The sequence below is a fragment of the Simochromis diagramma genome, unplaced genomic scaffold, assembly GCF_900408965.1.
Source record: "Simochromis diagramma unplaced genomic scaffold, fSimDia1.1 OVJJ01000317.1, whole genome shotgun sequence".
Taxonomy (NCBI): domain Eukaryota; kingdom Metazoa; phylum Chordata; class Actinopteri; order Cichliformes; family Cichlidae; genus Simochromis; species Simochromis diagramma.
The window spans coordinates 1,864,885-1,877,438 of record NW_024386994.1 but is presented as its reverse complement, the minus strand read 5'-3'; the positions used below and the strand labels follow the sequence as shown (position 1 = coordinate 1,877,438).

The 12,554-nt window shown below is 40.7% G+C and overlaps 1 protein-coding gene across 3 annotated transcripts in view; it reads left to right on the top strand.

Annotated features, from left to right (window-relative positions):
- Positions 1-12,554, top strand: part of dock11 (dedicator of cytokinesis 11) — a 77,396-nt gene that overhangs the window by 27,444 nt on the left and 37,398 nt on the right. For 2 of the 3 annotated variants that reach the window (XM_040040803.1, XM_040040805.1), the window contains exons 19-33: positions 763-855; positions 3,284-3,407; positions 3,513-3,625; positions 3,809-3,886; positions 3,967-4,056; positions 4,954-5,075; positions 5,165-5,234; positions 5,330-5,455; positions 5,733-5,804; positions 6,228-6,374; positions 6,923-7,006; positions 8,357-8,468; positions 8,853-8,891; positions 10,671-10,852; positions 11,363-11,476. In XM_040040803.1, the coding sequence (XP_039896737.1) occupies positions 763-855; positions 3,284-3,407; positions 3,513-3,625; positions 3,809-3,886; positions 3,967-4,056; positions 4,954-5,075; positions 5,165-5,234; positions 5,330-5,455; positions 5,733-5,804; positions 6,228-6,374; positions 6,923-7,006; positions 8,357-8,468; positions 8,853-8,891; positions 10,671-10,852; positions 11,363-11,476 (1,566 nt within the window). The remainder of the gene's footprint in view (positions 1-762; positions 856-3,283; positions 3,408-3,512; positions 3,626-3,808; positions 3,887-3,966; positions 4,057-4,953; positions 5,076-5,164; positions 5,235-5,329; positions 5,456-5,732; positions 5,805-6,227; positions 6,375-6,922; positions 7,007-8,356; positions 8,469-8,852; positions 8,892-10,670; positions 10,853-11,362; positions 11,477-12,554) is intronic. The other variant, XM_040040804.1, reaches the window with a different exon arrangement.

Sequence of the window (12,554 nt, the reverse complement as noted above, 5' to 3'; positions counted from 1 at the left end):
CATCCTAATTACAGTATCAAGCCATCACAAGAGGTTGGAATTTTTTCCCTCGCCTTTGTCACCCCTCATTAGAAACATCCTGACCTGGTCAAGCTTGAGCTTGTTGCGAATTTTAATTTTTCCCACAGAGTTCTTGCACTGACTCCTCCTCAAAAGTGATCATCAGAGGTCAAAAGTCACCTTAAAGCGGTCGTGACAGTTCGCTGCCACACCCTGAGCCTGGTCCTGCCAAAGGGTTCTTCCTGTTAAAGGGGAGTTTTTCCTTCCCACTGTTACCAAATGCTTGCTCATGGAAACGGGGTAGGATCTCTATTATTAGAGAACCCAATAAAAGACCCTCTATTGTTGTAGGGTCTTTACCTGACAATATGAAGCAGCCCTCGAGACAACTGTTGTTGTCATTTATTGAATTGAATTGACTTGTTTGTGTCATCATGTCCTGGAGGAAGGGCTCTGCTGCTCACATAAAATAAGTCCGTGAGTTTTGTGCAAGGTTCGAAAACCCATAGAAATTGTCACGCTGTGGCATCTGTCTAGTCAGAGCTCAAACATTTTGCGATCTTAGGTCGTCCTTTGTAGTTTCTCAGGCTATGTTTAAATCATTGCTGATTCAAAGTGTAATGCATGATCCATACAGGCTTGCTCACTCCCTCGCCTTTTGTACAAATTATGGCAGTAACCACAGCTTCCTGAGCGCTTACTCATCACTGTGCCCGTAAAATCAAAGGAGTCCAATAACCAATGTGCCTCTTTGCCTTTCAGTGCATCTACGGCAAGCCGGGAGATTCACTCTTCACCAGCAGCACCTACGCAGCCGTCCTGCACCACAATCAGAGCCCTGACTTCTACGATGAGGTGAGCTCATGTTGCAGGCTCGACCTTATTTCTTCTATGGCATCGCCTTTCAATTCATATTAAATTAGATCAAGTTTGCAGATTTAGAGGGAGTTGAGTGCTTCCAAAAACTGAGAAATGAGTTTGATTTTTAAAAGAAATTTAGTTTATGCCCTTAAATCCTTTTTTTTTTCCCTAATTGGCCGTCTTTAGTACTGACATTCCTCAGCAGCACTGAGATAATCCCATAAATCCGTCTCAGGAATGGGCTGTGATCTCGCACTAAACTGACCCGACAGTCGGTGCGCACATGCACACACACACAAATACAGCTCAGCGAAAGAGGTACAGTTAGAGCGGTAGAGCAGAGGGGGTCCATATGGTCTTGATATCAAACGGATTAGGATCTTAAGCTCCCCCTGTGTGCACCCACATGCATGCAGGAACACACAGAAGTGCACTCTGTGGGATTTACCTTCACATTGTTCAGCTTCCAGTCACATCAACCAAAATTTCTGCTTCAGCAAGGCAACGATGATCTTTGTGCTTCTAAATCTGTCAGTCTTGTTAGTTCCATAGTGAAGTGCATTTAAAAGCAACATGTTGGACACATTTATAGTTACTGATATTATATAAAGGGTTCTGATTTTGTTTTTCACACCTAAAATTTGTTAACTTTTATATCTTAAGGATATATCTTGTCTGGTCTTTAGACTTTTGTCTAATTTACCGACAAGAGTAAATTTAAAACAGAACGATGCATGAATCACGTGTTCTGGTGATATAAATGTAAGAGCCGTGATATTCAGTCATGGCATTGACAGGCTGTTTATGACGATGTGGGTCTGTGCGTGTCATCAAAACTTTTTTGTGTCATTTCCTGTCAATAAAAAACAGCATGTGTGGTTGCAGGGAAAATCCATCTCCCTGTTGTTGCTGCCCTCTGGTGTCTCAGTGTCACAGCAGCAACTCCCAGATGAAACAATGCTTTTGCTGTTGTTGTTGTTTTTTTGATTTCATTTTAAACATTAATTAAAGGATAAACACATAAATAAAAAAGCACAAGCAAACCCCTTTCATTTTCTTCATGGAGAGAAAATGCACAAAGTGTTCAAATTCATGCCAGAAACACTCAAAAAGAGAACTGTTACACTACAAAAGCATCCCAAACGTCTCCAAACAGCTCCAGTTTCTGTTTCAGTACATGTGTCGTTCTCTGTAGAAGATGATTTGACATCTTTAGTGTGTGACATTTACTCCAAAACAATGCTGTTAGCCTTTCGCCATCTAAAAAATATCATTTTCATTGATGTTCAACTTTTTTACTCAAATAAAAGTGTCAAAGTACAGGCTCTGAAATGTACTCACAGTAAGAAAGTAGCTCTTTGAAGTTCTACTAACAACTTTCATACAAAGGTAACTGAACCGATATTAATATAATAATATCATAATATTAGTACATATTATTCAAATTTAAATTCTAATTTTAGTAAATGTAATTAGATGCAGTGAAACAACAACTGAATTCAACAAGATGTCAGCAGTTTCACTGTGGCAGATGTCCGTCCCTTACACTAAACTGTTTATCCTGACTTTATACCAGACAGAACACAGTTGGTATAAAGTTGGAATTCAGTGCATGAATCTAATCTTCATCAGCTTAAATGCAAATGCATCTCTGCTACACTTGATGTAACCTAACTCTGACTTTCTTTCTTATCCTTCTCCATCTCTGAGTGAAGCTGGCTCTCTTTCTTCTCTCCCTGTGAAATCCAGCAGGTGGACCTGTAGCTTGTAACACACTGTGTGTTTGCTGATGTTCGCTGAACTGGTAGAAGCGTTGCATTTAAAATGACCTATTCTGCAGCACAAGCTAGATTCTGAAGTACTGCTATCACAACTTACACCTGCACTCACCTGCGCCCACTTTAACTCCCAACTCTATAGATGATACTGCTGAAGTAACAAGTCTGTTATGAAAATGTAAGGAATAGAAACTACAGATATTTGTTTAAAAATGTAGGGAGTAAAAATAAAAAGTAGTCCAAAAAAGCTACTCAAGTAAAGTACAGATACCTGAAAATACACAAGATGGTTATTTTTAGATGCCTTTTGTTGATTTTATGTTAATTTTACCTCTTAATAATTTAGAGGCTGAAGGAAACCCTCACTGTCAGTACATTTTTGCAGGTTTAGAGAAACACTAACACCATTATGGTTAATGTAACCCCCCTCAATTTGAGCAAAAAAACATCAAAAAGACAACAAGGAAATCACAGCATGTGGCACATCCTTTAAAATGTTGCCTTGGCAGTGCTATGTAATACCTATATGGTATCCATTATTGGAATCAGTGCCTCTAATCTAAACATAATCGTTTATGTGTGAAGATTGAACTGATGGTGACATAAGAAGATTAAAACAGCGACCTGTTCCTCTGTGTGTGCAGGTGAAGATCGAGCTGCCGGTTCACGTGCATGAGAAACATCATATCCTCTTCACCTTTTACCACATCAGCTGTGAATCCAGCAGCAAAGCCAGCAGCAAGAAGAGGGACGGAGTGGAGTCACTTGGTGAGAAATTTGGCTTAATGAAGCTTTATTAAAATGTTGGTGAGCACATTATTTAGCTTGTTAAAATGCCTTCTTCTAAAGCTCGGCTGCTTTTGCATGTTTCAGTGGGCTACTCCTGGATGCCTTTGCTTAAAGATGGGAGGATGCAGTCGTTGGAGTTCCAGTTGCCCGTGGCTGCCACTTTGCCTGCTGGATATCTTTGTCAGGACACCAGGAAGGTTAGATTGTAGCCATGAAAACGTTCTGGTCAGCTCTGTCACTGTCATGCTCACGATGTTAAAGCGAACGTTGACCCCTCAGGTTTTAGCCCTGAAGGTTATTGCAGTTTTGAGGGAATGTGAAAAGTTTGCAGATACTTTATTGACTCTGTTTTGTCTATTATCTTCTTCGACTGGTCTCAGGCTGATATCAAGTGGGTGGAAAACGCCAAGACACTGTTTAAAGTGAGGACCCACGTAGCATCAACGATATATCCTCAGGTACAATTTGGTTCTTTTGCTTTTTTATGCACAAATGAAGGTTTTCAGGAACACTGACATCCTGTTTTGTTTCGCCGCAGGACCTCCACCTACACAAATTCTTCCAGCACTGCCAGCTGATGAGAACAGCATCAGAAGGCAACCCAGCAGAACTGATCAAATACCTGAAGGTAAGATGCTGTGAGGCAGTGCGTAGTCAGTTTTTTAGCTTTGGTCCATGTGCAGTTATTGATCATTTACAGTACTTCCACTATATGTGTCATTCGGCAATGCACTAACAGATCGATCATTTTTGTAGGGCGTGCATCATTATGACTACTTATGAGCTTTCACAGTCATTCAACAATCAAAATACCTTTCAGTGCTATTATACAACAGCCTCCATTAAAGCAATAAAAGGCTTATAACACAGTTTATTAAGTTAATAAGGGATATGGATGGATGATGGCAACCCCAAATGCAACAATGACAAAAGATATTGCCAAAAAACTAAATCTTTTTAGACATTAACCTCTTTTGTACTGAATTTTGTATGAAAAATCATAACTATTTAAATGCTAGAGGAAATCAGTTGAAGTATTTGTCTTATTTTTGAGAGTTTTTCCTTTGGGAAAACATTTTTATGGGAGGACTAACATTTTAGGGAGCAATTAACATGTGCACGTGGGGAATGAAGGCTGGCCCGGGTGGTCCGACCCAGCAGGCAAACTGCTGCAGGTCAAAGTTTTGCTGTTTTGGCAGCATAAGTGGTACCAACAGAATGTCATTGCAGCTAAGCCCATCTTTTTTATACAGTCTATGCTGTGAATATGAAGGAAATGTGTCAGCAATGTCTGACAGGGAATTTCATTACATCAAGCACAGAGATTCAGCTACAGATCAAGACAGATTTTCACATATATTTCTTATCAGATAAAATAATGCCGAGCGCTGATTTTATATCTAATAGGCTACAGTTTTTCAAGATCAGGGAGATATATATATTGTGTGGAGGCGTGTAATCACGATTCTTGTAAATATCTGGGAGTCAGAAGTAAAAGTGATCTTGTCTGGCCTCTTTCCCTCAGTGCCTACATGCCATGGAGACTCATGTCATCATCACCTTCCTGCCAACAGTGCTGATGCAGCTGTTTGAGGTGCTCACAGCCGCCACCAAAGAAGCCCACGAGATTGCCGTTAACTCTTTGCGGTCAGCTAAAAAACAAATTCTTTGTACTTTTACTGCTTTTACTCCTGATAAAAGGACATAGATTGAATTTCCATGCTCTGTGCCCTCAGTGTGATCATACATATAGTTTCCAAATGCCACGAGGAGGGACTGGAACACTACCTGCGCTCTTTTGTTAAGGTAAGCTGCCGCAAACACTGCCAGCCCGTGTCAGTTTCTGCTTGTGTCTATAAACTAAAGTGCTTTTGTTTTACTGTTCTCTCTCTTCTTCGTAGTACGTGTTTGTAACCAACAATCCTGCATCAGGAAACTCAGTGACCACTCACGAGTTGCTGGCCACAGCTGTAACAACCACCCTCAAGCAAACTGCTGATTTCAACACCAGCAATAAACTGCTCAAGGTGCGCACTCAGTCGCGCGGATAATTCATGCATCCGTCCACACGTAGAACCAACTTTAAGCAGCAGATGGTGCAACTCTCTAAGAATGGAAACGAAGGGTTCTGACAGCAGTTGTCACCAGTTTCGAAAGAGAAACTTGTTCAACATGTAGCTGCTTGTAGGACACTACACTTCTCATGTCTCTTCCAGTTTCCCCTGACTCACTCTGCTTGTAATGTACTCCCATTATATTCCTAGGAAGATTGCGTAATGGGTAACCTTTCGCTCTTTTCTGCAGTACTCTTGGTTCTTCTTTGAAACCATGGCAAAATCCATGGCTCAGTACCTGCAGGAGGAGAACCGCATGAAGGTTGGTAAAAAGCGTTTTTCGCTCAATAACGCTGAACAGTTCAAGAGTTTGTAGTCTTTAACTGAAAGTCTTATGTGGACTGGATGTTGTTATAAGACCTAGTCCACATATTGTTATGTCCGCGTAACCACATGCGATGACACAAAACACAGACACCCAAAGAAAACTCATTGTGTACTTGGCATTCTGATACCACGAGCCTGTGTTACATCTGAGTCTTTGCCAAAAATCCTAAACATTCAGCAGCAGGCCGAGCTGCGCTGCTGTTTGCTGCTATACAGAAGCAGCTACCCAAGTTATTTAGAGACACTATAAACCTTTTAGTCTTATCTATATGCTGGGAATGATCTGTCTTCATAATATGGGTGGCTGTTTGACTTTAAAGTGATGTATCATTACATGCTATTCCTCCCCACTCTTTAGATGCCACGGGCCCAGCGCTTTCCGGAGAGTTTCCACCAGGCTCTGCAGTCCTTGGTGTTGTCCATTATGCCGCACATCACCATCCGCCACTCAGAAATCCCAGAGGAGGCTCGCTGCATCAACTTGAGCCTGGCGAATTTCATCAAGGTGTGAACCCCAAAGGCTAAATATGAAACCAGCTCAAAGAAGACCTGTTGCTCATTTCCAGCTGCTTATTTTTATTCATGGACTTTGCTAGAGTAGGGCCTTTTACTGGGCCTTGCTGTAGTCATTCAAGGCATCCCTTGATTTAAACAGGCTGATTTAGCTCCTTCTGATTGGCAGCCCTTCATAAGCAGACTGTTTACAACGGCAAGCTGGTGAGGCTTTGTTCTTTAAGCAGCTCTTTAAGCCTAAGATAACCATTTTAGGTACTCTCTTTGAGGCCCTTTCCTTAATAGGGATCACTGTTATTTATATATGACGGAAAATTAAAAAAACAAAACAGGTTTGCTGTAATTTTAGTTCAGGGTGTATTACGAGCCTGAACTTGTTGTGATCCGTAAGATTATGTGTTACTGCTGTGCCTCAGGACACGACAACGCCGCCTTTAAATGCTGATCTCAGACAAAATAGTGCATTGTTTTGTCTGAGATCTCCATCGTTTTGCATGAATTTCAGCAGCTTGTTTTCTCGTGTCTGCTTTCTCTCCTCAGAGGTGCCTGACTGTCATGAACAGAGGTTTCGGTTTCGGCCTGGTCAACCACTACATGTGTCATTTCAGCCCTAAAGATCCCAAGGTACGTGTTCCACAGAGCTGGGCAACCTCACAACGTCAGAGTGGAGGTGTAGCACATGTGTGACAACCCAAGGCTTCAATAATTCAACAATAAATAGCACATATCAATAATATTTAATTTATTTGTTCAATAAAATGTTAATAAAAGTGATTTTATGAATCATACACACTGTTATTGATTATAGCTGATGTAGTATGTTTTCTAATAAAGGTTCTATTACTTCTCAGTGAGTCAGTTCTAATAAAGCCGCTTCCTGCTCAGGGGTTTCCTGTCACGTACAAAATTTCATAAACGTATTAAACCATCTGTTGTAAACACAAGAACGTAAATATTTTACAAACCTGTGGACAAATTGTTTACAAATCTTAAAATCATATTGTTGTTTGTTAGTGAAATAGACTGAATGGATGTTTCTGAACTCAGCTTTGTGCAGGCATACTCTTCCTCTCTGAGATCAGAAATGAATTAAATGCAATATTAAACTCTTTTAGCAGCTTTCTTGTAAAACTGTGCGTTTGAAAAATTCATGCATGATTGCAATAATTATATTCGCATTAAAAATATTATTACTGATGGATTAACCATTACAGAAACATGAAAAATGAGTTATTATAGTTTTATATTTATTAGTTTTATATATATTTATATATAATTAATTTTTAATTTCATTTTAAATGTTTGTTTTTAGTTAGTTTTGAGGGCAGCTCTTCTTATTTCAGTTTAATTTTAATTGTTTGAAAATGTTTAATTTTAGTTGAGTTTTTATTCGCTTCAGTGTCAGTTTGAGTCTTTATAATTATTACTGTACGGAGGGCATATGTCAGAGGCAAATTTAGGTTTTTAGGAAGTTTTTTTTAAGGTTAAAACAACAAAACAAAAACTAGTGAAACTACTCAAACTAGCCTAAAAAATTTTATCCAAAAAGGGGACATTTTTTCCCCCCCTGGAGCAATTTATTATTGAATTTTCTTAAACACGTGCATCAGCACTGCTGCATTCTAAACATCAGTTGCACCTTTATGTTTGCAGATTCACGGCATTCATTATTTATTATTAACCACCTTAAAGGACAAAGATCTAAAGTGAACTGAAGCGTGCACTGGGGCGTTTTCGTGACCGCCTCCACGACGTGCGTGTAGTCGCGCCCTGTCTCATGCTCACCTGTCGCTGTGTCTGATGTTGAACAGTTTCTCCCAGCCTTCTCTGTTTATGTTGTTTGGATTTGTTAGTCAAATGTGTTGCTCTCGCAGACGCCCCGCCGCGGGCAGCTTTTGATGTTACATTGAGAATTCTGTTTGGCCAAAATTTGCATATTTGTGTGCGAACCGCACTCTCGTCTGTTGGCCACAGGTGCTGACCGAGATGAAGTTTGACTTCTTGATGACTTTGTGTAACCACGAGCACTTCATCCCTCTCAACCTGCCCATGGCTTTCGGGCGCACCAAGCTGCAGAGGGTACAAGGTAAGAGCGCGCTGTGTAGGCCTACTTTTTACCGCACACGTATCCACTGACCTGCTGTCACATGACCCCAGCCCTGACCTTTTTCTGACATGCATCCACCACACTGATCCTATTAACCCGCCTGATTGTTTGGCCCACAAACACACCCACACACACACACACATTACATCACACCTATCCGCATTAGTCGGATCTCTGGTGAACAAGGTTTGCCAACACTTTATCGCACAACCCGTTTTACACGACACCATGAAAACAAACACTGGAGTGCGCGCTGTGGAAATGCTGCATGGATTGTTTACAGTTTTACCCCGAATGTCTTTATTTTTACTCCACCCCTCTCTGTTTTTTGTTGTTTGTTTGTGTGTTTTTGCTTGTGGTCAGATTTTATTCCGTATGCGACGGAGCTTTTTGGGCCCGTAGGTAGGTGAAGCCCACCGCACCCATTGACACCACCACGTTTGCTGACACCTTGCACATGACTGCTCCTCCTTGTCCTCACCTGCACTAACCACACCGCCGCCAGTCTCTGATTTTTTTTCCCTCCCACCCACCCTCATAGGGCACTCATTCCCCTCACACTCGGAATAATGCTAATTCCGGGCTCTTGCCTTCATTTTCCTACCAGGGCCCGAGCCTGCGTGCTGTAGAGGAGAGCAGCTGGGCTGTTATGGGAATCAACAAATCCTCTTTTCCTAATGCTTAATTCACTTGATTGTTGTAAACACCAGTCAGAAGCATCTCTCATGAAGCTGTGGTTCTCTCTCGCTTTCCTCCGCCTGTCTGTCTCTCTGTCTGCCTGCCCGTGTCTGTCATTAGAGGAGATAATTGGAGATGGTTTCTGTTTTCCAGGCTGCACTGCCTGTGTTAATATTAACCCAGGGCTGCTGTTGAACTCCATGTCATTGTTTCTGTTGAACTTCTCATTTTTTAGTGGTCTGTTTGTTTATTTCTCTTGTCTGAATAACACCGAAAGATCATTTCCAGCAGATTTCCTGATGAATTATTCAAGTCCGCTCCGCTTTGTGTGTTGTGGAAACGTTAATGTCCTGATGAATGTGTTCCGTGAGTTTGTTGCATAGTGGTTTGGAGTGATGCACTTTGAATGATTGAATTTGCCACACTTGCTTCTATCAAACATTATAACTACTGAATAAGACACATCATATCGTATAAATCTGCTGTGTTTGTGTCGGTGCTTGTTTGGTGCTTTTAATGCAAAGCGCTCTGAAGCATTTATCTTGCAAGGCGCCGCAAAAGAGAAAAGCCAGGAAGTAAAACTCTTGAGGGCCAAGTTGTGCACTATTAAGCCAGGATGTTTTTTATTTATAGTTATTTAGTAAAAATATGCAGTCTGAGGAGAAATTAAAGGAAAAAAACAAACAAAAACAGTTCATTAGCCGGATCATTGTTTACCTTATGAAACATTGATTTCAGCTTTCGTGACTGGTCTAAAATCTCCTATATCCAATCAAAATGCATGTGTTTATAATAAAATATAGCTTATTTACTCACATGCTTACTTTCAGTATGTTTCAGAACCTAATTTTATATGTCATTCTATCGTGTTTTAAGGGTGTGAGAAAATATGGGAATATCACTTCCTGGCCGATGAGACGACAGAAAAGAATAACCTCACCAGTAGTTCTAGGAACCCAGTTGTAACTCCCAGAATATCCAAAAAAAATATTTTTATTGGGATTCCCGTTTTTTTTTTTTGTCATTCACTCTTGCAGCTTGTCCACAGTTTCTGTCCTTTCCAGCCTTCAGCTGCCTTTACTGGGTTTTGCAGGGCTGGATGATGCTGGGCTGATTCTATCATGCTAACCTTTGTTTCAATAAAATTTTGTTCCCATTTTTCCTGTTAATAACTAAAAATAGTTAAATGTGTCGTGCAGACTTTTTGTGGTTTGAGAAGTGAAGCATACCAAATGAAGTTCAGAGCACTGCCCTAAGGGGCCTAAAGTGTGCTAGCAGAGTGTGTTACACAGCTGCTGAGGTCGAGGATTTAGGCTTTCCCTTTAACATCTGCAGCTTACGTTGTTACATTATAGACTGATTGCTCACAGGGAAAAAAAATGTTGTAAGAAGTCGATTCAATTAGATTGGAAACGGATTTTTACCAGACCAGAATTTACTGTTAGGAAATTTCACTTCAGCTCATCCTGATGCTCTCTCACTTCCTGTTTGGCCCAATCACAGAGCAGAGTCTGGAGTTCAGTTTGACGGAAGAATACTGCCGTAACCACTTCCTGGTGGGGCTGCTGCTGAGAGAGGTGGCTGACGCCTTGCAGCAAGCGCCCGAAGTGAGGCAACAGGCCGTGGGCATCCTCAAGAACCTTCTTATTAAACACGCCATGGATGATCGCTACACCGCTTTCAAGGTTAGGAGCATGTAAACAGAAATGAACTAGCAGAGGCAGGATGAGCAGGAATGTGGACGGAGAAAACGGCAGAACAATGATTTATTGTTCTCAACGATTCTGTTTCGGAACAATGCAAAATAATAATGAGTTCCAATGATTAAAGTATTTGATTTGGCATTTACCCAATACACACCTGCATTAAAAACAAAGCCTATCTTAGAAACAAAAGTCTGAAGAGTCTGAATAAGAAATAAAGGAGACATTGTTTAATGTGTAATACATCAATCATCAACAGAGGCCAAATGTCCTACCAAGTGAGCTCCGCATTTTTACCCATAAAAGTAAATGAAGTATGTGACACAGGTCACCACCTGTGCATACCTTTCTATTTTAGTTTAGATAAGATTGTCTCTTATGCAAACCACCTAAGTTAGAGTGCAGCCACAGAAAGGTAAGGGCTATGTGTAGCTAACATTAACCTACAATAATCATCTCCTTTTACTTGTTTTCAAATGTTTATGGTTTCAGAACCAGCAGGCCAGGATCTGTTTGCTGTACCTCCCACTTTATGAGCTGCTCTACCAGAACTTGAAGCAGCTTTCCGCTCAGCCTCTCATCTCCAGTCCTGGGCTGGGCCTAAACGTGAGTCACCTCACAACGCTCCTTTTCTTGGGGATTTCTGTGATGTAACTAAAAGTCAGCTTCACATATGAATTGGCTGTTGTGCTGTAAGATCTTCAGTCAGGCATAGACTTATTCAGAAGGAGTGATTGTTGTAATTCAATGGAATCATGAAGCATACTGTACAGTATGTACCAGTCTATTTTTATGACCGTGTTTATCAAAATAAAAATCTGATAAATCCTAAACGCTGTTTCATCTATAATTAGGGCCTCATAAGTTTCTCAGTTCAGTTCAAAAAGTCTCATTTACAGTCTTCCAGTTTCAAATAATTAGTTGCAAAATCCTTAATATGACAGCTACTTGTCGTATGAAGTACTAAACAAAGCCAGATACATGATGTAAAATCGAGGTAAGGAATCTTGACTTTTTCTCTAGCACGTGTGTCTAAACTAGCCTGTCTGACAGGACTGAAAATGACAAATGAATTAAAAAGGTTAGTTTACCTGTGCTATACAATAGGGCCCAGCCTACTGTGCTGTCGCTGTTGACCTGTTTTCAGTTCAGCAACATTGTGAGGCCTCTTGGTGGATGTGGAGTGAAAATTCAAAATGTTAATGCGAATTATCTTGCAAAGGTAAAGTCTAACACCTGGCTTGAAACCATCTGCCAAGGGCCAGCGTGGCCTGCAAAGCTTGGTTTTGGAGTGAAATTAGCCTCAAAAGGTTTACAAATGTGCGTGTGGTCTAATCCACAAACACAAGCTAACATTTACAAATGTTTACAATGATTTGTGTGCACATTTTTGAGTGCTAACAAATGTATACTCCAAACCACACACAAATACAGAGCAATTCAAACACAACGCTATTTTGAAAAAAATTGATGGGAGACGGGAAACACCAGGGTAACAAGTCACAGCTGAAACTGATCAACAGCAATGAGACAGGGGAGGCAAAACTACACGTCAACAAAAATATCAAAACACCAAACAGTGAGTGAGAGTTAACAGGGAAACACGGGAGGGGGGGAATATAAACTGAAGGTCCAGGGATCAAAGAAACAGACGTATTCATCTTTCTGATGTCCTGAAAGTCAA